The 26,259-nt window shown below is 38.1% G+C and overlaps 2 protein-coding genes across 8 annotated transcripts in view; one reads left to right on the top strand and one right to left on the bottom strand.

Annotated features, from left to right (window-relative positions):
• The window catches only part of ORC4 (origin recognition complex subunit 4), a 76,130-nt gene extending 66,826 nt beyond the window's left edge, over positions 1–9,304 (top strand). For both annotated transcript variants that reach the window (XM_008138706.3, XM_054722949.1), the window contains exons 11-14: positions 4,972–5,080; positions 5,760–5,855; positions 5,941–6,008; positions 8,740–9,304. In XM_008138706.3, coding sequence (XP_008136928.1) covers positions 4,972–5,080; positions 5,760–5,855; positions 5,941–6,008; positions 8,740–8,928 — 462 coding nt within the window. In that variant the 3' untranslated portion in view covers positions 8,929–9,304. The remainder of the gene's footprint in view (positions 1–4,971; positions 5,081–5,759; positions 5,856–5,940; positions 6,009–8,739) is intronic.
• A 2,765-nt stretch (positions 9,305–12,069) lies between these two features.
• Positions 12,070–26,259, bottom strand: part of ACVR2A (activin A receptor type 2A) — a 93,538-nt gene continuing 79,348 nt past the window's right edge. For 4 of the 6 annotated variants that reach the window (XM_054723218.1, XM_054723219.1, XM_054723220.1 and 1 more), the window contains 5 exons: positions 24,988–25,133; positions 23,137–23,251; positions 20,403–20,541; positions 17,258–17,388; positions 12,070–15,794 (listed from right to left, as the gene is read on the bottom strand). In XM_054723218.1, the coding sequence (XP_054579193.1) occupies positions 15,600–15,794; positions 17,258–17,388; positions 20,403–20,541; positions 23,137–23,251; positions 24,988–25,133 (726 nt within the window). In that variant the 3' untranslated portion in view covers positions 12,070–15,599. The remainder of the gene's footprint in view (positions 15,795–17,257; positions 17,389–20,402; positions 20,542–23,136; positions 23,252–24,987; positions 25,134–26,259) is intronic. The other 2 variants (XR_008557453.1, XR_008557454.1) reach the window with 2 other exon arrangements.

Here is a 26,259-nt window from a genome sequence, read left to right as displayed (position 1 = left end):
TTAATAAATCTTTATTGTTCAGATTATTACAATTGTTTCTCCTACCCCCTACCCCCCCGCATATCTCCCCTCCACCCGGTTCCCACCCCCCCTGCCCTTATCTCCCTCCCGCTGTCCTCATCCATAGGTGTATGATTTTTGTCCAGTCTCTTCCCATACTCCCACACAGACACCCCTTTCCCCCTGAGAATTATCAATCCACTCCCATTCTATGCCCCTGATGCTATTATATTCACCAGTTTATTCTGTTCCTCAGATTTTTAATTCACTTGACTTTCAGATTCACTTGTTGATAGATATGTATTTGTTGTTCATCATTTTTATCTTTACTTTTTTCTTCTTTTTCCTCTTTTTAAAGAATACCTTTCAGCATTTCATATAATACTGGTTTGGTGGTGATGAACTCCTTTAGCTTTTTCTTATCTGTGAAGCTCCTTATCTGACCTTCAATTCTGAATGATAAATTTGCTGGGTAGAGTAATCTTGGTTGTAGGTTCTTGCTATTCATCACTTTGAATTCTTGCCACTCCTGTCTGGCCTGCATAGTTTCTGTTGAGAAAACAGCTGATAATCATATGGGTGCTCCCTTGTAGGTAACTAACTGTTTCTCTCTTGCTGCTTGTAAGATTCTCTCTTTGTCTTTTGCCCTTGGCATTTTAATTATGATGTGTCTTGGTGTGGTCCTCTTTGGATTCCTTTTGTTTGGGGTTCTGTGCGCTTCCTGGACTTGTAAGTCTATTTCTTTCACCAGGTGGGAGAAGTTTTCAGTCATTATTTCTTCAAATAGGTTTTCAGTGTCTTGCTCTATCTCTTCTTCTGGTACCCCCATAATTCAGATGTTGGTACGCTTGAAGTTGTCCCAGAGGCTTCTTACACTATCTTCAACTTTCTGAATTCTCTTCTCTTTTTGCTTCTCTGGAGGAGTGTCCTTTATTTTTTAAGAAACTGGAGCTTCTTATGGTTCAACTAGAGGCCCGGTGCAAGAAATTCTTGCATGGGAGGGGTCCCCTCAGCCCAGCCTGTACCCTCTCCAATCCGGGACCCCTTGGGAGATGTCAGACTGCCGGTTTCGGGCCGAAACCAGGTCGGACATCCCTCTCACAATCCGGGACCGCTGCTCCTAACTGCTCACCTGCCAGCCTGCCTGATCGCCCCTAACTGCCCCCCCTACCAGCCTCATCACCACTAACCGCCTCTGCCTGCCAGCCTGATCACCCCCAACTACCCCCCCTGCCAGCCTGGTTGCCCCTCACTGTCCCCCTCTGCCGGCCTGGTCAGCCCTCATTGCCCCTCTGCCAGACTGGTTACCCCAACTGCCCCCCCCTGCCGGCCTGGTCTCCCTCAACTGCCCCCCCTGCTGGCCTGGTCACGCCCCACTGCCCCTCTCTGCCATCCTGGTCACCCCTTACTGCCCCCCCTCTGCTGACCTGGTCGCCCCTCACTAACCTCCCTGCCGGCCTGGTCGCCCCATGCAGCCTGCTGGTCAGTCGTTTGGTCGTCCCTCGCTAACCCCCCTGCCGGCCTGGTTGCCCCACGCAGCCTGCTGTTCGGTTGTTACTGTGAGGGCGTTATGACCAATTTGCATATTACCCTCTTATTAGTATAGATATCCTTTTTTAAAAATAAGTTTTTTATTTCAGAGAGGAAGGGAGAGGGAGAGATAGAAGCATCAATGATGAGAGAATCATTGATCTGCTGCCTCCTGCACACCCCCTACTGGGGATGGAGCCTGCAACCTAGGCATGTGCCCTTGACTGAAATTGAACCCGGGACCCTTCGGTTCACAGGCCGACACTCTATCCATTGAGTCAAACCAGCCAGGGCATGGTTAAATATCTTGCCCCAGGTCACACAGGTAGTAGATGGCAAACCCAACTCAAAGCCAAGGGCTTCAAGCTTGTATTCTGCTTTATTCTATGGTTCTGCTGTGTTTATTTACAGATTCTCCTTACCCATTTCTGTTTTTGGTGAGGAAATATAAGGGTTTGGTTTTTTTTTTGTATGTACTTTCTCATTAGCAATCCCTCTCTCATCCTGCCATTTTCATTAACAGCTGTCTTTCTTACAAAGTAATTTTGGGATTAAGAATTTTTAGAGTAGTACTTTTAATTATTTGTATACGAAAATTAGATTTTATTAACTCATTTTACATAGAGAATACACACACCACCCATACATGCAACATAACTATTCATATACACACATTTCTCATTATGATAAAATATCTCTGCCTTAAAATTGTCAGCATGAACAAATGTTTTTTCAGTTTTCTATTACACTTCTTATTCGGGGTAATGGCTTGATTTTTGTTTTGGCTTTTCATGTTTAAGAAAAGTTTGGAATTGGTGGAAATTATAAAGAAGAGGAAATGACTTGACTGAGATTAATTTAGTTTGGATAATTTTTCAACAACAACCACAACAAAACCAGGAGTTATACACAGAAAAATAAAAAAAGAAAGAAACACCTTCATTGCATATCCAAAAGTAAATTCCAGGTTGATCAACCTAAATGTCTGTACAAAAAATTTAAAAATTTTATAAAAAATGTTAGAGAATATATTTGTAATCTTGAGGTAGGGAAAGATTTCTTAGATAAAATACATAAATTTCAAGCCATAAAAGAACAGATGGATAAAGTTTAACTACATTTAACTTTTAAATGTAGACTGAATGGCCAGGATGGAGATTTAAAAAAAAAAAAAAATGCTGATTGGGCCCTAGCCGGCTTGGCTCAGTGGATAGAGCATCAGCCTGTGGTCTGAAGGGTTCCAGGTTCAATTCTGGCCAAGGGCATATGCCTGGGTTGCGGGCTTGATCCCCAGTGGGGGGCGTGCAGGAGGCAGCCAATCAATGATTCTCTCTCATCATTGATGTTTCTCTCTCTCTCTCCTTCTCCCTTTCTCTCTGAAATCAATAAAGAAATATATATTTTTAAAAAATGCTGATTGGGAGAGGGTGTATGCAATGCATCTAATCATCAATACTATCCTATCTAATAAAAGAGTAATATGCAAATTGACCATCACTCTAACACACACGATGGCTGCCCCCATGTGGACACAAGATGGCTGCCACAAGATGGCCAGCAGGGGAGGGCAGTTGTGGGCAATCAGGCCTGCAGGGGAGGACAGTTGCGGGGGACCCAGGCCTGCAGGGGAGGGCAGTTGGGGGCGACAAGGCTGGCAGGTGAAGGCAATTAGGGGTGACCAGGTTGGCAGTGGAGTGGTTAGGGGGTGATCAGGACGGCAGGCAGAAGCGGTTAGGGGCAATCAGGCAGGCAGGCAGGTGAGCAGTTGTGAGCCAGCAGTCCTGGATTGTGAGAGGGATCCCAGATTGGAGAGGGTACACTCTGGGCTGAGGGACACACACACCTGTGCACAAATTTCGTGCACCAGGCCTCTAGTCCATAATAAATAGCTTTTACAATAATCAGTAAAGGAATGAGCTAAGAATACAAGCAAACCATTTAGCAATGTAGAATCCCACATGCCCTATAATGTACAAAGATGTGTCACCTCTCCAGTATCCAGGGAAACGGTACAATTTAAACTTTACATAATTAAACACTAGAATTAAACCTTTTTTTCCTGCCACCAGGTAGGTGTCAAAAGTTTATATCTGATGGTGTGGGGTCTGTGACTGTAGAAATGTGTTGTTGCTGATGGTGTGAATATGTATAAGGACTTGGAGAACAATTTGGCGAATTAGCTATCTAGAGTAACTCAGAAGCACAAGAAGGCGTGGATCGGTTGTTTATTGCAGCCTTACTCATAATTGCAAAAAAAATGAAAGATGTTCATCTATAAGAGAAAAATAATTAAATTGCAGAGCAATACAATACAAGGAAAAAATGAATAAACTAGACTTGACAACTTGATGTGGATAAAGTCTCATGATAAATGTTCATTGGAGAGAGAGTTGCAACAGTGCAATGTGATATTTATATAAAATTTGAAAATTACTCTGTATAGTCTAGGAAAACATGCATAGGTAGTAGAAGTACATAGGTAGTAGGAGACGTGCATTTTTTTTATGCCTGGCCAGTGTGCCTCAATGGTTAAGCATCAACCTATGAACTGGGAGGTCATGGTTAAATTCCTGATCAAGGCACATGCTGGTGTTGTGGGCTTGATCCCCAGTGGGAGTGTGCAGGAGGCAGCCAATCAATGATTCTCTCTCTGTCTGGCCCTCTCTGAAATCAATAAAAATAATATATTTTTTAAAAGATGTGCATTTTTGTTTTTGTATACAAAGCAGAATAGAGTCCAACCAAGGAAAGAGACGGGGCTTCAACTGTATAAGATCATATTTCATAAGCTGAGGAAGTGGTTGTGGTTATTCACTATATTATTCTCTTGCCTTTTTGTATGTCAAAAATATTTAATTGTAAAATGTAAAAGGACAGGTAAGAGAAAGGGAATGAAGCAGGGGAATGAAGTTCAAATAAAGTGGCCTCTGCTTTCAAGGAGAGCTATTTCTGAGTGTAATTTGGTTTTTATCTTTTTCCTTTTTGAGCAATTGAACATAAGGTAGCTAACTTGTGTCTATTACTTAACCCTGACCTGCACTGGCAGATTTGGTGGTTAGAGAGTTATGCACAAGTCACACATCTGCCTTTTAGTTTGATTTGGTCTGGGGCTTAAGTAGTATTTTACTTATTTTTGGTCTCTCTGTTTGCCCTACTCCTTTTTAAGTGTTCTTCCTTTGAGGAGTTGTAAATAAGATATGCAAGTGGGAAGAAGTAGAGAAGAGCAGCAAAACTTTTTTATGTTTTACATTTATAGTTAAATGGCATATGAATTTAAATAATAAATTTTAGTATAGCTAAATATGAGAGAATACTTTTCCCAAGCATTAATATTTACTCTCTCATAAGAGTAGACTCTCCAAATTAAAAAGTGTTGTTCAGTAATACCGCCACATTTCCCAAGTAAAGATATAATTGTTTTTCTGATCCCCATTTTCCTAGATGCTTGCTTTAAGTCGTGTAACCACATCACACCCATTTATCACTGCAGCAGATTTGATGGAGGCAAACCAGCTGTGTAGCATGGACTCTAAAGCAAATATTGTACATGGTGAGAAACCTACTTGATTAATAATTTTTATAGGTTTAAGTTTGTATAATGGAGTGCTTTTCATAATTAACCTTGGGTAGTGCTTTATACACAGACTACTTTTATATCCACACTGCCTTTAACTCAGCCCTTTATAAGGTGTTGTCACTCCCATGTAAAGTCCCAGAAAACTGACACTGCCTCCCTTGCCACCTCGGAAGTCCAGCTAAGACTGGATTGCAGGTATTCTTACTGCAGCAAGTGCTAATGAAGAGCATGATTTTGGGGGTTTACTGTCACTTTTGAGAATCTAATGAGCCATGTCTTAAGGAAAAAGAATTTAGATATAATTTCCAGGGATTTAAGGATTCTTTGAATAATCAAGAGCCCTATGTGACTTAAAGTTACATATGATTGCATAGTTTGTTTACTGTGGGCCATATGGTAAGTGCTTAATTCTTCTAATTCTTCTCTGTAAGTTAGAAAGATCCTTGTTTTGTTGATATGAAAACTAAGCTCAAGGAAGTTGCGTAACTTGCTTAAGATAATAAAGATGGTAGTAACTGAAACACATTTGGACTTGGGGGGTTTTGACCTCTCTCCACCTTTTCACTTTATCATTTTGTTTGAGGGACAGTTATTTCAGTCTTATGTATCAGTAAGAAACTATAACTCATAGTTTGTTTCCCTTTTACTATAGGTCTTTCAGTCTTGGAAATCTGTCTTATAATAGCAATGAAACATTTAAATGACATCTATGAAGAGGAGCCCTTTAATTTTCAAATGGTCTATAATGGTGAGATGAGACTTGGATAGTTTCTTTCTGACTCTACCCCAGTGCTTATTTGAAGATACTGACTTTGTCATTGCTTTCTGTCCAGAGTTTCAGAAGTTTGTTCAAAGGAAAGCCCATTCTGTCTATAATTTTGAGAAACCTGTTGTCATGAAGGTAAGATTCACTGTTATTTTTCTGCAGGCTGGTATATTTTTATATCCAGTTTGATTATCTAGTTGACCCTTGAACAACATGGGTTGTTTAAATAGTGTCCACTTATACATGGATTTTTTTTTCCAGTAAATATTGTAAATGTATTTTCTCTTTATTATGATTTTCTTAATAAAATTTTCTTTGTTCTAGCTTCCTTTATTGTAAGAATATAGTATATAATCCATATGACATACAAAATATGTGTCTGTCAACTATTTGTTATTGGTAAGGCTTCCAGTCCACAGTAGGCTAGTAGTGAAGTTTTGGGGATTTTTGACTGGGTGTGGAGGGTTGTTGGTACCCCTACCCCCAGCATTGTTCAAGGCCTAACTATATATCATAGTTGCTCATAGTTAGCAGCCAGGTGTTTTAGTTTGTGGGAGTATATTGCCCTCTACTGTCTGTTCCTAGCATTTACATCCTGAAAAGAAACTTAATTATAGTCTGTGAAATACATTGATACAGTCCTATCCCTTTATAACTCAAGGTTTGGCTCTGTAACTTTAGCAGTAAAATGCTATAAAAATGCTTACATGAGCCATTAAGAAACCAATAGGCGAAATCTCACTGCCTGATGAAAGCATACAGAGAAGGTTTTATTAGGGGTTGGGTGACACAAGGATTTTAAAACTTGAGAAACTTTATTCTTGTGTAATATGTATTATCCACTAAAAATATAATGTGAGCCACATAATGTAATTATCAATTTTCTAGTAGCAACAAAAAATAAAATAAGGTGAAGTTATTTTTAATAATAAATTTTATTTAACCTAATATATCAAAGTAGTCCCTAAATATTCATTGGAAATACTTGCTCTTTAGATTCCATAAAATTTTTAGCTAAAGAAGTAGATGTAGCCCAGGCGCTGTTGCTCAGTGGTTGACCGTCGACCTATGAACCAGTAGGTCAGAGTTCGATTCCCTGTCAGGGCACATGCCCAGGTTGCAGACTCCATCCCCAGTAGGAAGCCTGCAGGAGGCAACCGATCAATGATTCTCTCATCATTAATATTTCTCTCTTTCTGAAATCAATAAAAATATATTTTACAAAAAAATATTTACATTCTGAAATTGTTCTAAACATAGTTATTTTTTTTAATTGACTCAAGCATCGGTTTTTAAATTCAACTTAATGAAAATTAAATAAAATTAAAAATCGAGTCCCACATTTCAAATACTCAATAATCCCTATGTGGCTAATGGTTACCGTATTGGACAGCACAGCTCTAAAGGACTTTATGAGAAAAAACTTTTGTGTTTTAAAGCAATGGACCTATACAATCCTTAGCATCCCCTGTAAACCCATGTAGTCAGAATTTTATTGCTTGTAGCAACCAAAAAGTGTTGGGGCATTGCCATTTCTTCACAACAGGAAGCGTATCTAGCACAGTGCAGGTGGGTTTTCTCCCCCTTCCTAACACCCATGTCTGTCTGATAGTCATGGCTTTTGGGAGTTGTGTGAGTGGTAAAAGGTACCTGAGCATTTACATTCTTAGGAGTTTCTACATTTAAAAAACAAATATTTTTGCTGCCTATAAATACTTTAAGTCTCCTTAACTTTATTCAGCCCCAGCCTTTTGTATTTTCTCATTTTCAGAAGTGGCATCTGAGCTATTTCTCTTTCATCAGGAGAATTTTTATGATATATAGAGAATATGTTCTAATTATATTTTTCACAATAAAGCTGTAGGAATAGAAAGCTCAGGAATCGATTGCAATGTCAGTATTTATGTTTAGTATGTCATGATTTAATGGTTTGTTGTTTTTCATAACCTAATAAAATACCTAGAACAATCATCAGGGTTAAAAAAGACATAATATGTGAGGTAAGAGGAAACGGACAGAAGAGAGCCCTATAAGGTGGGGAAAATGGAAGGGAACTCTTGACAGGTGGTGGCAGTCTCCACCAGACTCCTAAAGGAACAGGAGCTGGCCCCTCCATTCCGGTTCTACTCTGCTGAGTCACAAGGTCAGCTGACACACTTGCTGTGCTCTTAGGGCTCTTTCCTCTCAGCTGTATTAAACTTACACAGCAAAGTTTTACAAAGGTTCAAACAAAATATAAGTGCAAATTTGAGTAATAAGTCAAAAAGTACTGGACTTAGTGGATCTTAGATTTTTTTTTAATATATTTTATTGATTTTTTACAGAGAGGAAGAGAGAGGGATAGAGAGTTAGAAACATTGATGAGAGAGAAACATCGATCAGCTGCCTCTTGCACACCCCCTACTGGGGATGTGCCCACAACCAAGGCACATGCCCTTAGACCGGAATCGAACCTGGGACCCTTGAGTCCGCAGGCCGACGCTCTATCCACTGAGCCAAACCGGCTTCGGCGGATCTTAGATTTTTTATAGAGAGCTGTAAACCCTTCATTAACTTCATCACTAGTAGGAAATATGATATAGAATAAGATCAGGAACAAAAAATGAGATTAGGAAAAATCATGGTGTGCAGACTGCATTAAAATGTGTCCTGTTTACGTTCAACAATGTATTGACAGATAACTATATATTGACACTGCTTCACCTGATACACAAGTTTTTGTGAAATTGATGGAGAGTTGTTTTGAACCTTAATGATTTCTATTAAGTTTTGTTTCCTGGCGTTCTATTCCACAACTGATCAAAATCCTTAACTGTTCTCTGGATTGTTCCTCTAATGAACCTAAACTATTTTTTTCATCTTTCAGGCCTTTGAACACTTACAACAATTAGAATTAATAAGGCCCGTGGAAAGAACTTCAGTAAATGCACAGAGAGAGTACCAGCTGATGAAACTACTTTTGGATAATACTCAAATTATGAATGCTTTGCAGAAATATCCCAACTGTCCTACAGATGTTAGGCAGTGGGCAACATCCTCACTGAGCTGGTTATAAGTATAACCCAGGGCTTCAGGAATGTAGTTTCCGGCAGACTTCTAAAGAACTAAAAGCTATTGTCCTTTAATAAGATGTGTTAATACATTTTTTATATTTATAGACATGTATTTTTGTATTCATGGGGAACTGTTACACAGGTAGTATCCTTGGCTATGTCATGCCTTTAAATCATGAGCAATTACGTGATTTATAATTCCAGTAATTTAGACTACGTTGAATTAGAAGTTCAAAAAAACAATGGGACTATTTCTTAGGTATTGAACCATATACTTATTTAACAGTTATGAAGTATTATTGTGTTACATTTGAAATGTTCATTTTAGTCTAGCAGCCAATGTTTTTATAAACATTAAAGAAAGCATTAAAGAAACAACAGCAAGCATTGAGATGTAATGAATAATTTTTAAAAATTTTTTCTGTACCATGGAAATGTTGGATTATATTCCAGACCCAGGTCTAGTTCAGGAGCCTGGCCAGTTTGGCTAGAACCGTGGTCGGCAAACTGCGGCTTGCGAGCCACATGCGGCTCTTTGGCCCCTTGAGTGTGGCTCTTCCACAAAATACCACGGCCTGGGCGAGTCTATTTTGAAGAAGTGGTGTTAGAAGTTTAAGTTTAAAAAATTTGGCTCTCAAAAGAAATTTCAATCGTTGTACTGTTGATATTTGGCTCTGTTGACTAATGAGTTTGCCGACCACTGGGCTAGAAAGAAGATGCTTCACATGGAAGAAAAAGGCCAACCTCCAGACTTTTCCAGCTGTGGTACTTTATACTATCTACAGAAGAATCCCTTGAAGAGTTAAGGGTGTTCTTAAATGCAGATCCCTTGGGCCTATTCTAGTCCAAAATGATCAGAATTCATCTGTTTTTAAACAGGTACTTTATGAAATTCCTGAAAAACCTCTTTCACAAAAACTGGGAAACGTTTGGCAGTGTTAACTAAATCTATATCTAAAAGTAAATCGCAAGAGGAATGTGGACTGTCAGCCGAAGGATCACCTTATAAATTCAGGAATCCATAAACTAATACAGCCATATATTTAAAGTAGAATATAATAAGCATTTGTTAAGTGTTAGTGACTTCATTTATTCAGGATTATTTGATTGCCTGTTTTCATGGAAGGTTTACAGAAGGCACTGTCCCTAATCTTGTACAGTTTGCAATACTTGTAACTGTCAAAGACTATAGGATGTTTCAATGCCGTTACCTGCAGATGGAAAATCTAGCATAGCGGTGGCAGTGTCCGGAATCAGAGAACGATGACAGAGCCCGGTTCAAATCGGGTTTATTGACATCACAGTCCCTGCTATTAAGGCTTGCAGTCCAGCAAAGGTTTCTTCCCATGTATTTTTTAAAGAATGCTCCAGGAAATGATTTATCTGGTTTTTAAGAAGTCTTGGACATAGAATAGAAATATCTGTGCATAATAAAAGTAGCTCTTCAATAGTTACAACCTATTGTTCTGCACACTTAACCAGTCATGCCCTGCCCATGACCAAGTCTTAAGATAACTGCCACTTGCTTTTCAGCAGTCTCACTAAATCTAAAGCTTACATACTAGTTCTATGCAATACTCTACAGATTTTTAGGGGATGTTTTGCCAACATGATAGAATCACTATTACTAGAAGCAAAGATTTTATTTTACACTTGAGCTAAAATTGACCCTTTACAAATTTTTCTAAACTATTTTAAGGCACTGACTGTAAAAATACTTGAGGTTTATAAATTTTTATTAGGCTAAATACCACTAAAAGACTGAGATCCCTCCCTCCTCTGCCTCCCTGGTGCATATGAGCTGCATTAGATCAACCAGCATGCAAGTATATAGATTAAAAAACTAAGTAGCAAGGTGGGTTTTCATACTCAGTGAAACAGAAAGCAAACCATCCCCTCCTTAGGTCAACAGATTGAAAAACAGGTGTGGAAGAATTCAGTGCAGTTTTTACCCTCAACCTTCCCCCGCCTCCCAGGTGTCCTAACAAAAACAGGTTCTTATAAAACAAATCTTCTTCTATATAATAAAAGCCTAAGCGACCCGTTATGGCGGAAGGACCAGAACCGGTCGCTATGACGCACACTGACCACCAGGGGGCAGACACTCAACACAGGAGCTGGGTTAACGGCTGGCGAGCGCCAGCGGCAGTAGCGGGAGCCTCTCCTGCCTCCGCAGCAGTGCTAAGGAGCAGCAAGCTGAGCAAAAAGGAGCAGTGAACAGGCGGGCAGTAAGGAGCAAGGGCAGTCAGACATCCCCTGAAACAGGACTGGGAGAGGGTGCAGGCCCGGCTGAGGGACTCCCCCTCCCCCCACCACACACAAATTTCACGCACCGGACCTCTAGTTTTAATTAAAGAGACAAACTTTCCAGTTCATGTACACATGCACATGAATGGCTCTGAGGAATGAAAACCTGTTTTGCAAACTTACTGTCATAATGCTATATATGTTGAGTGTATACCGTATTAGCTTCCTCTTAAAGATAAATCAGTGTTTTGCAGAACACATTGTGGAAAACAATTCCAATATTCCTGTAGATTCCTCCATTGTTTCCATTTTCAAGTGTTTTAGAAGACAGTGCAGGTTCTTTCAAACCACCATAACCTAAGTGCTGTCCCTTCCTTTGCCTTTACCCTAAAAACTTGAGAATCAGTGTGAACTGTGACATTCCGTGTGGCATTGTGGGGTTTTTCCACTCCCCCTTTCTTCAAAAGCCACATTATAAACAAAACTTTTGCAACATTAAATATGTAAATGGAAGCTGGCTTCCTATTACTGATTATATGAAAATACCAGAATTCTTCCATCCACTTGGTAAACAGGTTACAAATTGGGAGTATATATCTTTGAGGGCTATTTCCTAAGTCACATTTTTTTATTTCCATATGAAGAAGACAACTAATGCCTACTAGCCTCTGGCTTCCTAAAACTGTCAGGACCAACATAAATAAATACTTTAGTGGGAATACAATCTGCTGAGATAACAAAGGAAGGAAATTCCGTAACTGACAAGCCTCCCTTTCACCATTATCCCCATTCCTGCAAATCTCAAGGTGGAAACCTCACTATAAATTATAAAGCTACTATTCCCCTCTTTAAGAAGAACATACATAGCTAAAGAAAAACTGCATATGCAAATCATACTATATTCACTTTTTTTTTTTATTTAACTTGGGGATGGAATGGGAATAGCATACATTTTATTTGTACAATATTTAACAATCACTTATCCAAGGTGGGGTTTAATGGGGCTATTTCTTTTTTTTAGCTTTTTGTTAAATACTTGCAGAAAAAACAGCAAGTACAATTTGACAGTAGTACAACAACCTGTGCCCAAAACACTGACAAGAAATACAGAGTAAAGCTAAATAATTGCTTTCCAATATTTTGAGAGGTAACAAATAGGATATGGGTTTAGACTGCATAAAAAATGTACTGCTGGTTGAATATCTGAGGTAAATGATGTTCAATCAAAATGCTACTTGTATCATTTTGCCCATAAATCAGTAAATAATTTTATGCACATTATACCAAATGTTCCAAAAAAGTAATTTTTTTTAGAAAGGTAAAAAAGAGAAACTGGAAAATATCTATGGTGAAGCAGTTTTTTTAAAACAGTAATCAGTTTATCCACCAAACTATCATCTGGCCAGGGTTTTTTTCCCATAGCATCTGCATTTTACTTAAATGCAGTTGTTATGTAGGGGTAAGGAAAGGGGGAAGAAGAGATTTTTTTAATTTGATGATATATGATTCTATTTTAAATTCCAAGTTTGTTGGGGTTGTTTCCTGATTGTATTTTCAAAACCATCACCATGAAAGATAGTTCATGGGACCAACAATTGTGAGGCACAGTCTGTTCTAGAATTCACAAGGAACCTGTAATAAACACTCAAACAAGAACCACACATCACATGCTGAAAACGTCCTAGCATCTAAAATACATACAAGAGCTGTGCAGGGCATTGACTTCGAATAAAGCCAAATACCAATTAATCCATCATCAGTCCTATGGCAGTTGATCATAAAGCGTTCTTTAGATGAAGATCTGGGCAAGGTAAAGAGTATAAGAGTTAGAGCAGCAGTCTGATGGGTATCAGAAAGGCAAAATACAAGACGAATCATAAGGAGCACCATACACATGAGGAAAAAAAGTATTGGGGTCCATTTACCCCAAAACAAAGTCATCATTTTTTCATTCTTTGATCTTTTTTTAGTATCACCAGCTCAAACATTTTGTTGACTTGCCCACTCTGCCCCGACTGTAAACCATATATGAAAATGCCCTGCAAAAGAAAGTTCTAAACAAGAATGGGTATCAGGACAAGGTAGTCACCAGAACATTCTTACATAACTGCTTATAAAAAGTTTTTCTAATAAGAACGTTCTCAAAAGGATACAAGCTTTAAAATTGGTTAGTTAAGTACAATACCCAGATTTCTAAAAAAATTTTCTAACTTACAAGAGAAAAATTTATCTTGTGAATAACTGGTCTTATAAAATTTATCCCTAAGTAACCACATAAGACAAATATTCATAATATTCCTCTTGTTTTAGATTTTTAACTTTTAAAATCAGGATTAAATGTTTAGAACAGATGTAAATTAGTCTTCAGGAGATTAACAATTTTCATGTGTGAACATTCTGATTATTTTCCTTTCTTGATTAGTTTCAAAGTGGAAGCAAAACCATATCAAGAAATTGATAGGCAAAGTACTTTTTTAACTAAAGAGGTGAACTCAACATTGAAATGGGAATTCTTAAAAATGACATGACAACTTGGGCACATGATGTGACCGAGAGAATGTTCTAGATGGTGTGCGGCACACAGGCAACAATGCTATTACTCTTTTTTCCCTCCCTGCTTAGTTTGTTGACCTATTTATTATTTTTAAATAATATAACTTATTATTCCCAGAGATTAAGTGCATATTCTATGTAAAATGTAGTGTACTGTGTGGTTAAAGAGCCATTTAAAGACAACACATTCACAGTGAGCGCCTGACAGTGACATGTAAAAAATTATTTTATAAAGTTAATGTATGGATTTTAAAATGACCTGACAAAAAGTATATAGCATACATAATACTGGTGGTCAGTAATCTAGAAATTCAGGAAATGAATGTTTTACTGTGGCCTGAATAATTTGAGAAAGAATCCAATGATATTCTAATGGTATACTGTTTTGAAAAGCACTTTGACGCCTACCATCAATTCCATTTTCTTATCAAGGATAAGGAATGAACTATCTTAAATTAATATCAGAGTCAGTTGTGAGAGCAATTTGCAAGAGTGTCTCGGCTATATGTGACCTATTTTCAATATTGGTTACCTCTAAATGTCATTGCATATTTTAAGTTATAGGTTTAACTTGTTATCCCTGATTTGTTTTAAAACGGTAACATCTGAAATCTGTGCTTAAAATTTACAGTCTCTATCCTAGGATAATTCTTTACATATCACAGACATCAAATATTACTCTGACAAAATGGCACCAAGCAGAAATATGGTGATAAACTTATAAGTCTCAAAGCAAAGAGTGAGGAATTCTGGGTAATGACACTTCCTGAGGTGATCCTAAAACAGTGATAAAGAATGTCCCACACACTGTTTGGTGAAAAGAAATACACTACAATTTTACATATATAAATAGGAAAAAAAATCTATTTTAAAAGAATAAAAATGAAGAGCTATCCAGTGTCACAGCTCACTTAAAAAATTTTAAATCATGCTTTAAATTTTCAAATATTCCCCAAACACAGCACACCTAAAAAAATACTTAGGTAAAAATGCAATATTTTGGGAACTGGATATAAGATGAAGCTTTAAAACATGGGAAGAAGGGGGAATACCACCATTTTTCATTTCAAAGAACAGCACTTTTTTCCTTAAATTACAAGCTAGCACAAAAAAAGCTAAAACACTGCTTTATGAATGGCCACTTACTGTTGGCACTAAGCATAGCTTACCTTTTTTTCTTAAATAACACAGTGAATTTGTAATACCTTGTTACAAAACATGGATCAATTTATTATGCAAATTTTGTTAGTGTTTTCAATTATATAATTTAGCAACCGTGGAACTGAGGTATACCTTGTTGAGGGAGGTTAAAGTAATGCTTGGAAGCCTCTTTACTGTACCCCACTTTGATGACTGTTTATGTACACAGAACAGCAGCACACTAAACATTCACAAGCTGTGTCATATTGGCATTACAATAGTCATTTATAGAAACACAACAGCAAATGCAATAAAAACAAGTTACCCTTTTTAAAATCTGAAATGAAAAGTTTCTGATTTAAAAAAAAATAGCAGTAGTTCATTTAAGGAATTAGTGTCTTCTGACAGACATTAGAAATCTGAAGTCAGTTTTAAACACTTGATTAGCCAGGTCCAAAGAGCCTTGATTTGGAGAGGGCCACATTCTTCATGTACACTGTCTCAAAAGTTTATAGAGTTTGCAATGTTTCTCTTCATCTCGTCCTTTCACGTCTCTGCTACAGGCAGTGTCGTAAGTCTCCCAGAGCCACAGTTTTAAACGAGGGTCTTCTTTTCGACTTGTCCAGGAGACCTCCTGCTCATTTCACACAGAAAATACACTGTAAGCAGTTTCGTTAGCTTAGCAGCTCCAGTTCACAGTCCCGTTTCTCAATGTGAACACATGGTGCAACCATCATAGACTAGATTCTTTGGGAGGAAAGTCAACATTTGTCACCATTGTGACCACTGTTACAATGTCCTCTGTGGTAATGATATTTGTTAGTCTCTGCATCTGAGTAATTCTTTCCCCTACACATCCAGCTGATAACCTGGCTTCTGCATCATGATCCCAACATTCTTCTATCGTTTCACAGAGCATTGCCATTCCCTAGAAAGGAAAAACATATTCAAACACCATGGCAATTTTTGTTTTCTATTGGGAAATAGAGTAAAACATCCATAAACAAATTGCTATTTTTGTGGATCAAAGAAAGTGTCAAGATTAACCAAGTTTGCTATTATTTGTCAGTGTTCATTTTTTAGTATCTAATGTATACAGGAATGTTAAGAATAAGAGAAACAGCCCTGGCTGGCTTGGCTTGGTGGATAGAGCGTCGGCCTGCGCACTAAAGGGTCCCAGGTTCGATTCCAGTCAAGGGCATGTGCCCGGGTTGCTGGCTCGATCCCCAGTGGGGGTCGTGCAGGAGGCAGCCAATCAATGATTCCCTCTCATCATTGTTGATGTTTCTATCTCTCTCCCTCCCTTCCTTTCTGAAATCAATAAAAATATATTTTAAAAAAAAAGAATAAGAGAAGCACTGAGAGAAAATTTTTTTTAGCACTGGAGATTATCAGAGTAGATGATTTTTTCAATTCCAAAAATTGCTATCCATTGTTCATAAACCGAGTCATTTCAGTGCTAACCCTTGAAATGGATTCAAGACCAAGGCTATAGGACAGTAGTTCTCAACCTTTCTAATGCCTCGACCCTTTAATACAGTTCCTCATGTTGTGACCCTCAACCGTAAAGTTATTTTCGTTGCTACTTCATAACTGTGATTTTTTCTACTGTTAATGAATCATAATGTAAATATCTGTGTTTTCTGATGGTCTTAGGCGACCCTGCTAGCAGGTTGAGAACCGCTGCTGTAGAGCCTGAGACCATCGGAAAACATAGATATTTACATTATGATTCATTAACAGTAGCAAAATTACAGTTATGAAATAGCAACAAAAATAATTTTACGGTTGGGGGTCACCACAACATGAGGAACTGTATTAAAGGGTCGCAGCATTAGAAAGGTTGAGAACCACTGCTATAGGAGGTCTACATTAACAATCAGCATTTCTATCTTGCAATTAGAAAGCTATTCCTGAGAATGCTCTACTTGATTTTATCCATGATCCTGGTTATATCTAGACCAAAATAACCACGACAATACAGTCCCATCCTGTGCCCACCTAGTCTCTAGTTTCAGAGCATCCTTAAGAATTTGAAAATCTTGCAACCAAGGAGAGAACTGGGTGTTTCACTTTTTTAAATGGCATCATATAGGAAGGGGGTGATCAGCAGGGTTACCCCACCACCCGCAGACTTGCTCAGAGCCAAGAGCTCCTTTTCCAAACAGGAGACGTGCTCATCTGCACAGGACCACAGAAGGATGAGAGCCCGCAAGGCCCTAGGACTGCATCATCTCCCCTGTGAGTGCACAATCTTCTTGTTTCTAGAACACAGTATTCTGATGAAGATCACCTCCCAGAAATCATCCCAGAAATGTGCAGAGGTGTAAATCATTCCTCTGCAAAGCATTTTATTGGGATTTCATGTGACAAGCTAACTGCGTAACTTACAGCATGCTTCTGCCAATAATCTCTTAAAACAGGCCTCTTCTTTTTATGCACAACAACTTCCTGCATGTCTTCAAGAGATGGATGCTGGCCGATCTCCTCCTCAAATGGCAGCATGTACTCATCTACAGGTCCTAAAGTGTAAATAAAAGGGGGAAAAAATCTTTTAATTCAAATTTCCCTGACTTCCAAAGTGAACAAACTTTAAAACACTATCACATTTCCCAGCTGTTACATGCTGCAATGAAAGAAGCACTCTCAACCAGACTTACAGTGTGACCCAAACTAGCTTAGGGGAAGTCAGGAGGTCTGACTTGGCATGGGACTTTGCAAAGGCCTGTAAGGAGCTTTCTTAACCCCTATATGAGTACTGGTTATCTCCATGTGTATGTAGGACATAGGGAACCACTGATATTTGCAAATCGCTCTCAGGTACCCACTCCTCTTGCAATTCAGATCAGTGGTGCTGCCATTGCTGAAGCCTGGGTTCAGTCTGTTACAACCATCTCTAATCTATGAAATGCTCAGACTCCCAACACGCTCCACATGAAGGGTCTGTACCTCAGAGTCTGCCTCCTCTGCCCTCACAACAGCTGACAAAAATACGTTTTTCAAATAAAAAAAACTCTCCACACAAGGTTGCCAACAATTCAGAATGTGGCTTCACAGATAAGCAAGATCTCTTCAGTAATATAAGTGTTTCCTGGTTTCTTAGACCTACTCAAGCAGGAAAACGTAGTCAGGAGTTAATAACTAATATCTGATGCACTTTTCTCCTGATCAGAAACTTTACATATTTATTTCCATTTTACTTTCACAGACTGAAGGTTGGGTTACATCTATTTTACAAATAAGAAGGAAGCTCAGAAAAGTTCCCTAATTTGCACAAGGGCATACAGCTGTTAAGTGTAGAGTTGGCATTTGAATCCATCTGAATGACTAAAGTCTGTGCTTTCTCCCCTTGACAGAAGCCTGTCACTAATCAGCAATTTCAGTGTCCAGCTGTGTCTGTACGTAGACATAAACCTTGTACAAGCTCTTTAAATGCACTAAATTCTCCTGAAAAGAATTTAAGTCAAACAATAAATCATGAAGAAAGGCATCTAACCCCACCCTCTCTAAATGTAAGCACTTCTGATGCCTGGTCACAGCCTCCCCTGGAACACCTGCAGTGACAGCACTGTCACCCTGAGGCGTCTATTCCACCCCTCCTCAGAGTGTGGTCCACAGGGCGGCAGCACTGGCCTGACCCGGTACACCGTGTAACATGTAAATATCAGGCCAAACCCAGACCTCCAGTCAGAATCTGAGTCAACAAGGCCCCCAGGGGTTGGTATACTCATTAGTGTGAGAATCACTGAACTGAATCAACAATTAGATAACAAGAAATTTTAAAGCACTCACTTTAGCAATATCCACACTGTCCTCTGCCCCAGTTTCTGCCTAAGGGTTAGAAATGCCTGACTGCAATTCAGTACTTCACAGCACATGCCAGGCATCCAAGGAATGTGAGCATCCATACTTTTCCATAAAAACTTCCCCTGGTAAATTCTCCTCCCAATAACAGCAATTTTCTCTATGTATTAACTCCCATAACACTTCCTTACATTTAGTTCTCAGGTGTTACATTTATCCAAAAATATTTACTGAATATCTATGTACCAAGCACTGGGCTACACAATCCACACTTACCTTACTCTAGAGTTAATAGTCCCAGAAAAAATCTGCCACCTTAATGAAACTGTACATTACTTAAGGGCGGGGCCCTGTGTAACACCATATCTAATGGTTCGCTTTGTAGAGTTCATATTAATGAAGTTATGAAATACTAGAGGCCCGGTGCACGGATTCGTGCACCGGTGGGGTCCCTCGGCCTGGCCTGCGCCCTCTCGCAACCTGGGACCCCCTCAGGGGATGTTGGATAGCTGGTTTCGGCTCGATCACCACAGGCCCAATCCAGAGACAGGAGAGAGCCTGATCCCCACAGGCCTGATCCCTGCAGGCCCTATCCAGACAGGAGGGAGCCCAACCCTGTGCATTGAGCATCTGTCCCCTGGTGGTCAGTGTGCATCATAGTGACCAGTTGACAGGTCATTTGGTTGTTTAGACTTTTATATATATAGATATTTTCCTATGTTATAAACATAGGCTAAATTGGTTGTACCTTTTAAAATATTCAACAGTTTCTATGGTCTTTCACAATCCACGGGAAATTTTTAGGCAATTATAAGTTAAAATATAAAACACCAGATCAAGTTAATTTACATTTGTTTGGGTGTTTAACAAAGTTTGCCTTATATTCTCACATGCAAAAACTGTAACATAACTGAAGGGAGTAGAGAGGCTTTGCGAAGAGCACTAAGACCAAGTACTTACAGCACTATAAATCTCACACCAGGAACATAGTATTCAGATTTATTATCAATCAGTCAATGCAAGTATTTATAGGACGTGAACAATGACCTCACTAACAAGAACAAAGAACATGAATCCTTAGAACCCAGGTGCTGGGCAGGCAAACATTCGCAATAATGTCTACATTAGATCACACTTTCAAAGCTTTAAGGAAACATAATTTAACCTGTGGTATATCCACACGCCTGCTCGGTTATGTGTCACAGAGGACAGACTGGTTAGTCAGGTATATGACAGACTCAACCTGAATGTCCTGGGAACAAAAGTCTCAACTCTACATGCATTTCCTCTGGCCAGAGGAGTTGACTTAGAACCTGGGGCAGGACCCACATGAACTAACAGCACAGCCTTCTCCCTACATCTGGGTCAGAGTTTCAAATCTAGGTTTTACGATTTACCACTACTTTGAGGCTAAAACAGGCAAGCTACTTAATTTCTACTTAAAATTTGAGCCTCAAATTCCGCATGTGTAAAACTGAGATAATTACTACCTCCAATGGTGTTTTAGGAAATAACCTAAAGCTATGTGAAGTGCCCAGCAAAACATCTGGCAAGGTGAAGGACCCTACATCCTGCCTCCCTCTCTCCCCTGACTCCTGAATTCTCTAAGCTACCACCTCCTATTTTTAAAAAATTAAAATGTGTACTTTAAAATATTACCTTTGAGTGTAATCATCCCTTTTCATACAGGTGTAGTCATATATATCTTTTTAAAAAATTTTTTTTCCCTTACCATCTGCAGCAGTACAGCGAGAAGCCAGTTCCCATAGGACTAATCCCATGGCGTACATATCTATCCTCAAAAATGCATCCCTTTGGAAGTTTATAGCACCCTCTAATACCTCTGGAGCCATATACCTCCGGGTACCAACCTGAAAAAGATGTTGAAAGCAAATAGTACTCATTCATTAACTTTATGAACTAACATATTATACTTTTGTAAAAAATAATCAAAACCATATGTGGTCTAATATCAGATAAGGTAACTAAGTTATAACCACCAGACTACAAGGTCAAGCAGAATTTATTCCATTTCAAGTAATACAACAGCCAAGACACTCACTGGAAAGAGCAGAAACATCCATCAGTAAGGGCGGATTAAACAATGGAGCATAAGCAGCTCTTAAAAACATGAGGTAAATCTACAGGCTAGTCTAGAAAGATTTCCAAAAACACTGCAGGATGAAAACATCAATGAACAAAGCAGTATATACCAAAGTCCTTTCTGGGTACACTTAATAAATATATCAACATCATGCTAGTATAGGCTTAGAATTTTTCCCCTCTTCTGGAACTAATCATAAGAAACTGAACAATAATTGTGGGGAGAAGGATGAAAGAGAAAAAAACTATATAGTTTTAATGTATCTTTTTTTAAAGTGCTTTAAGGGTCTCTCTTTTTCTGTATTAAAAAATAATAAACTAATAAACAATACAAAATGTAAAAAGAATTAGCTAAAAAAAGGGTGAATAAACTTTTAAAAGTCTATTTGTACAAAATCTATGTGTTTATTTATTCATGACTTCTGTCTCAGAGGTCTTTACCTTTCCCTAACAATTTGGTATTTCTTAGTAATGTAACAATGGTTACTAAGCTAGTACAGCTAGCTTTGCTTGGTGCTTGACAACATTCATAGATTGATGTTTAAAAATCTGTGTGATAGCTGGGTAGATCCCAATCCACTTGAGCAGTAGATCTAGGAAATACTGGCATTTCCAAAAAGCTCCATTCTTAAGTGACTGTGATTTCTGGACCAGAATTGCACAATTATCTGCAAATATACTGATAATAAGAACAGATTACTAAGAGCCTAAAGTTCAAGTTTTTAATTCATGTAATAAGGAGAATACTTTAGAGAAAAAGAAAGCTTAATATTTTTTCTACTTTAAATAACTATTTCAATGGTACAATTGTGTAATATATAGAATGTGTAATAACATGCATTTTTTTATTTTCTGGTCCATGAAATCTAAAGTCAAGGAACAACTGATATAAGTAGTTATTTTAATCTCATCATGTAACCCAACTATGAGGGTGTTAAAAGATATGAATGAGTTCCACATTCTTTTCTTAAAAAAAAAAAAAAAAAAACACACACCAGGGTACCAAAGGAATAAACTATTCACCAAACTTAGTCTTATGATAATCGACCATACAATAGCTCAGGTGTTTAATCCCTAGGCTTCCTGCACAATCTCCCTCTCAGTAACTTTCTCCACAAAACTGCCTTTGTTTCCAAATACATTTGGTGTCAACCTTTCGAGAACTATGACTGCTGACCATGGCTCCAAACTAAATTCTTAAATCATTAGTTACTGCCAAAATTTGTTATGTTGTGGTTATTTGAGAACTGTGTTCTTGGAAGTTAATAGGATATGCTGAGGGGAAAGAAAGCTGAGAATTAGATGTTCAAATAATTTGCATAATTTAAAAGATGAAGAAATAATCATACCAGAGCCTAAGTCATTAGGCTTTGTAAAAAAATGTCACCTTTCAGGTCAAACTGGTTTTCCTGATTAAAAGTTATTTTGCAGCCTTAACCAGTTTGGCTCCGTGGATAGAGCGTCAGCCTGCAGCCTGAAGGGTCCCAGGTTCGATTCGGTCAAGGGCATGTACCTTGGTTGCGGGCACATCCCCAGTAGGGGGTGTGCAGGAGGCAGCTCATCAATGTTTCTCTCTCATCGACGTTTTTAACTCTCTTTCCCTCTCCCTTCCTCTAAAAAATCAGCAAAATATATTTAAAAAATAAAATAAAATACTTTTTTTTAAAAAGTCATCTTGCAGGAATGACAATACCTTTGCTATTTGCTAGCCTCACAGGTTTTGAGAATAAAGTATATGGATAATGTTCTTTTCCTTTGGCCTTCTTAAAGGTTCTCATTACTGAGATCTCTGTGCAGACCTTGACAAGAGGTAGGATCCTCACTCAAGGCTTTACAAGTGTCCTGAAATGTGGAGAGAATTCAGAGAAAGGCTATAGAGCTGATTAAAGAGTTGATGAAAGAATAAAGACCAAAAAGCAAGAAATAAAATTGTCTGGAAAAATGGGCAGATCTTAATGCAATGTAGCATGAATAGTGACCGAATATTCTTCCATTCCCTCTTAAGGTAGTGAAAGAATTAAGTTAAAACTGAGTTAATACTAAGAACTCCCTCAGAATGTGTCTATTAAAATGTGTTTGATTCTTCTTTGATTAGTTTTTAAAATAGAATCCCATGACATCTGTCTAGGCTATTTTTATGAAATGCTTGTTCTAAACCACTTAAGGTCCTGACAATCCTTCACCATCCTATGAAAATGTCCTCCTTAGCAAATTTAACATGTTACTCTTAAGAGAGCCATTTTATATTAGATCCCAATTTAATAACCACCACAATAATTTCAGACCAATTAAACCCAGATATGCCATACTAAGAAAATACGAGACAAGACTTTTTTCTTACAGTTTATAGTGATCATGCTTACCTGTCCATGAGTATCACCTGCAGACTTGCCAGCCTCAAACTTTAACGCCAACCCAAAGTCAGCAATACAGGCTGTCAGATTGTTTTTCAACAGCACATTTTTACTTTTGATGTCCCTTGCAAATAGAAAGATGGACAAATTACTCAAATTAAGTTTTAACAAGGTACATCTTATAAAAATTTTCACTGAAAGTGGGAAAGAGAGAGACTAGGTATGCTATAAAAGAATAGTTACTGGAAAGTATGAAATGCAAAACAAAAAAGGAGTGGGAGAAAAAGCTTAAGCAAAGTCTCCATATAGCTGAAGCACAAGAAAGAGTACAGTGACAAACTCCTATTTATAACATGGACAATAAGAAGGAATTCTTTCCATAACACATTTTTATAAAGAAGTGCCATTCCAAAAATACTATCCAGCCTACATGTTATCTATGCCATTCCTACCTATCAATCATAAAATTGCTGTTTTCTAAGATAATAAAAACACATCAGAGTTTATTGTTAGAAACTCCCATTGAAACAGAACATTAAATTTAAGAATTTTCAAAGAATAGCTTAATGGGGGCCTTCTGCCTATTGGTACAGGCCTACATTTTAGAATGGTCCCTTATTTTAGTGGTTCTGACATTCATCAACCTGGTTGCAGACAAGCACCTCCAGGAATGTATAACAGATAAAAAAAATTTGCACTATGAACATACCCTGCTCCAATTAGATCCTGGTGTTCTGAAAAGAGTAATTGTTTTTTAAGGCAATCAGATGTCCTCTACACACCAGCCTCAACTGGTTCATCCTAGGAATACTGTACCTGAGCTGAATACATCTGTGCCATGAGCAATGGTTAAATTTATGTGTACAAAGACCAAGAGTGGGATAGAGGAGACACAGGGAAACACCCACAAATGTTACAAAATCAATCAGTGTTAGACTCAAAAAATTTTATGGATGCTACTCCTTATAACCTTTGGGGGAGGAAAGTTCATTTAGTTCCCTGTAAGATGCGGTGAGGTGAGTAAAAATCCAGGAAGAGGCAGTTAGACTGAAGAGAGGAAGGTGAGAAGAAAGGGGAGTTATTTCTGAGGTGGAAGTTTGCAAAATCAGAATCTATGTTACAGTTGGGTTTAAAGTAATGCCTCCCAGCAACCAGAACACCATCTGGTGCCACTCAACTAAATATTTGTTAAATGCATCAGTTCATACCCAATTTTAAAGCAACCATTTTTAAACTGAATGCCAGAAGACAAATTGGTCTCATGTTCAAGGAAGTTAAATACACAATGACAAACTGAATCCTATGTTTAAGGAAACTAATGTTTTCCCTTTTAAGGAAATGATAACTTTTTCGTCAAAGTACTGTTTCTTCCCTAAAAAAGGCAACTGAATAAAACCAATTGTTCTGATGATGCCTCCTTTCACCTCAGCTCAAGTAATAATCATTCAAAATGAAAGCAAAAAAAAAGGGCACTCCTTAGTTATATCCATCCCCCTTTTACCTATTTATAATCATCTTTGAAGTCAATCATGTTTTGAGGTTAAACAAATTTACCTTTTGCTTCAGAGAAAATACACTTTTATTCCTAACCATGTTTCCAAGAATAAGACTAATTAAAACATAAATCAATAATAAAGCTAGTGATGACTAACAATTAAGCTAATGACGTTAATATATACATTATCCAAATTACTTCCTGGCCAATCTCAAAATTAATTTGAAAAACAAATGAAATCATTCTGCCTCCTATAGCATAACTAGATAACTAGGGAAAAAAATAAATTTTGTTCAGGGGGTTAAAAGCTTAAGTAATAAACAAATACTGAATTATTTGGGAAAATAATATAAATTTAGCTCTACCTGTGAGATATGGCGGGTTTGTGGCCGTCTTTTAGGCCAGGTATATCCTCATGTAAATATGCCAATCCTCTAGCCATAGTTTCTGCAATATGACACAATTCATTCCAAGAGACCACATTAGCCTTAAGAAAGTCTGACAGTGAACCCTAAAGAGAGGGGAAAAAACACAACTTAAGCTCTTGACAAAAGCCATATGTATATGGAGACTTTCCTTTTTACTTTTAAGAGGTTATGGAAGACAATATATTTTCCTTTTGGTGAATAATAATACCGCAAAACCAATTTACAGTATCTGGAATGGTTCAAGCTTCACATTAATAAATATTTGACTAGAAAAAAATACCACTCATCTTTAAAAGTTTGCTACAAGCACAGGCAGTCAGTCAATTTCCCCCTATTTAGAAGGCAAAAAAAAAAAAAAAAAAAAATCTAGTTTCAGAAACTATTTAATGACTATGGAGATGTTATATCAGAGGACTAGGAGAGCATAAAATTAAGACACATAAACAACAACAAACATAAAGAATCCTCTCAGAATTACTGCCATCTTTTTGGTTAAGAATTAAGAGAGGTAAAAGAGCCAATTATATCTGACAATAATAAACCTGACTGCCAAGGAGAACACAATTTCCTATATCATTAATGTATATTTTCATACTAACTCTGAAGGTAGAAAAAATGAGGAAAAATTGCAAGTGTGCTTTGGTAATAATTACCCTACAAATGAGTGACAAAGATCAGGTAAATTTCCTAATTCTAGTTTTGTCACTAAGCTATACTGAGCAAAGTTTTAAGAAACAAAATTCAAGCTGAAAAAAAAAATATGGTTCACGTAATCAAAATGGATGGTAAATTTACTAAGCATCGATTATCCTATATAAGAGAAGCCTAATATGGTAAGTGTCCTATTGTCTGGTTGGCCATTCAACCAATCAAAGCATAATATGTTAATGATATGCTAAGGCTGCTCAACCGCTCGCAATGATGTGCACTGACCACCAGGGGGCAGACAGTCAACCAGTCAACCAGTCACTATGACGTGCAATGTAGACGCTCCAACCAGTATGTTAGCTGGCTGCTGGGGTCCAGCCAATCGGGACTGAGTGAGACAGGCTGGACATGCCCTGGAGCCCTCCTGCGGCCAACCTCCCACATCCCTCCCCGGCCCTGATCATGCACCAGTGGGGTCCCTCGACCTGGCCTGCGCCCTCGCGCAATCCGGGACACCTCGGGGATGTCAGAAAGCCCGATCCTGCAGGCCAGGCCAAGGGA

Source organism: Eptesicus fuscus, chromosome 11 (genome assembly GCF_027574615.1).
Source record: "Eptesicus fuscus isolate TK198812 chromosome 11, DD_ASM_mEF_20220401, whole genome shotgun sequence".
NCBI classification, from domain to species: domain Eukaryota; kingdom Metazoa; phylum Chordata; class Mammalia; order Chiroptera; family Vespertilionidae; genus Eptesicus; species Eptesicus fuscus.
Note: the sequence above shows the minus strand (reverse complement) of the source record. Positions and strands in the feature narration are given on the sequence as shown.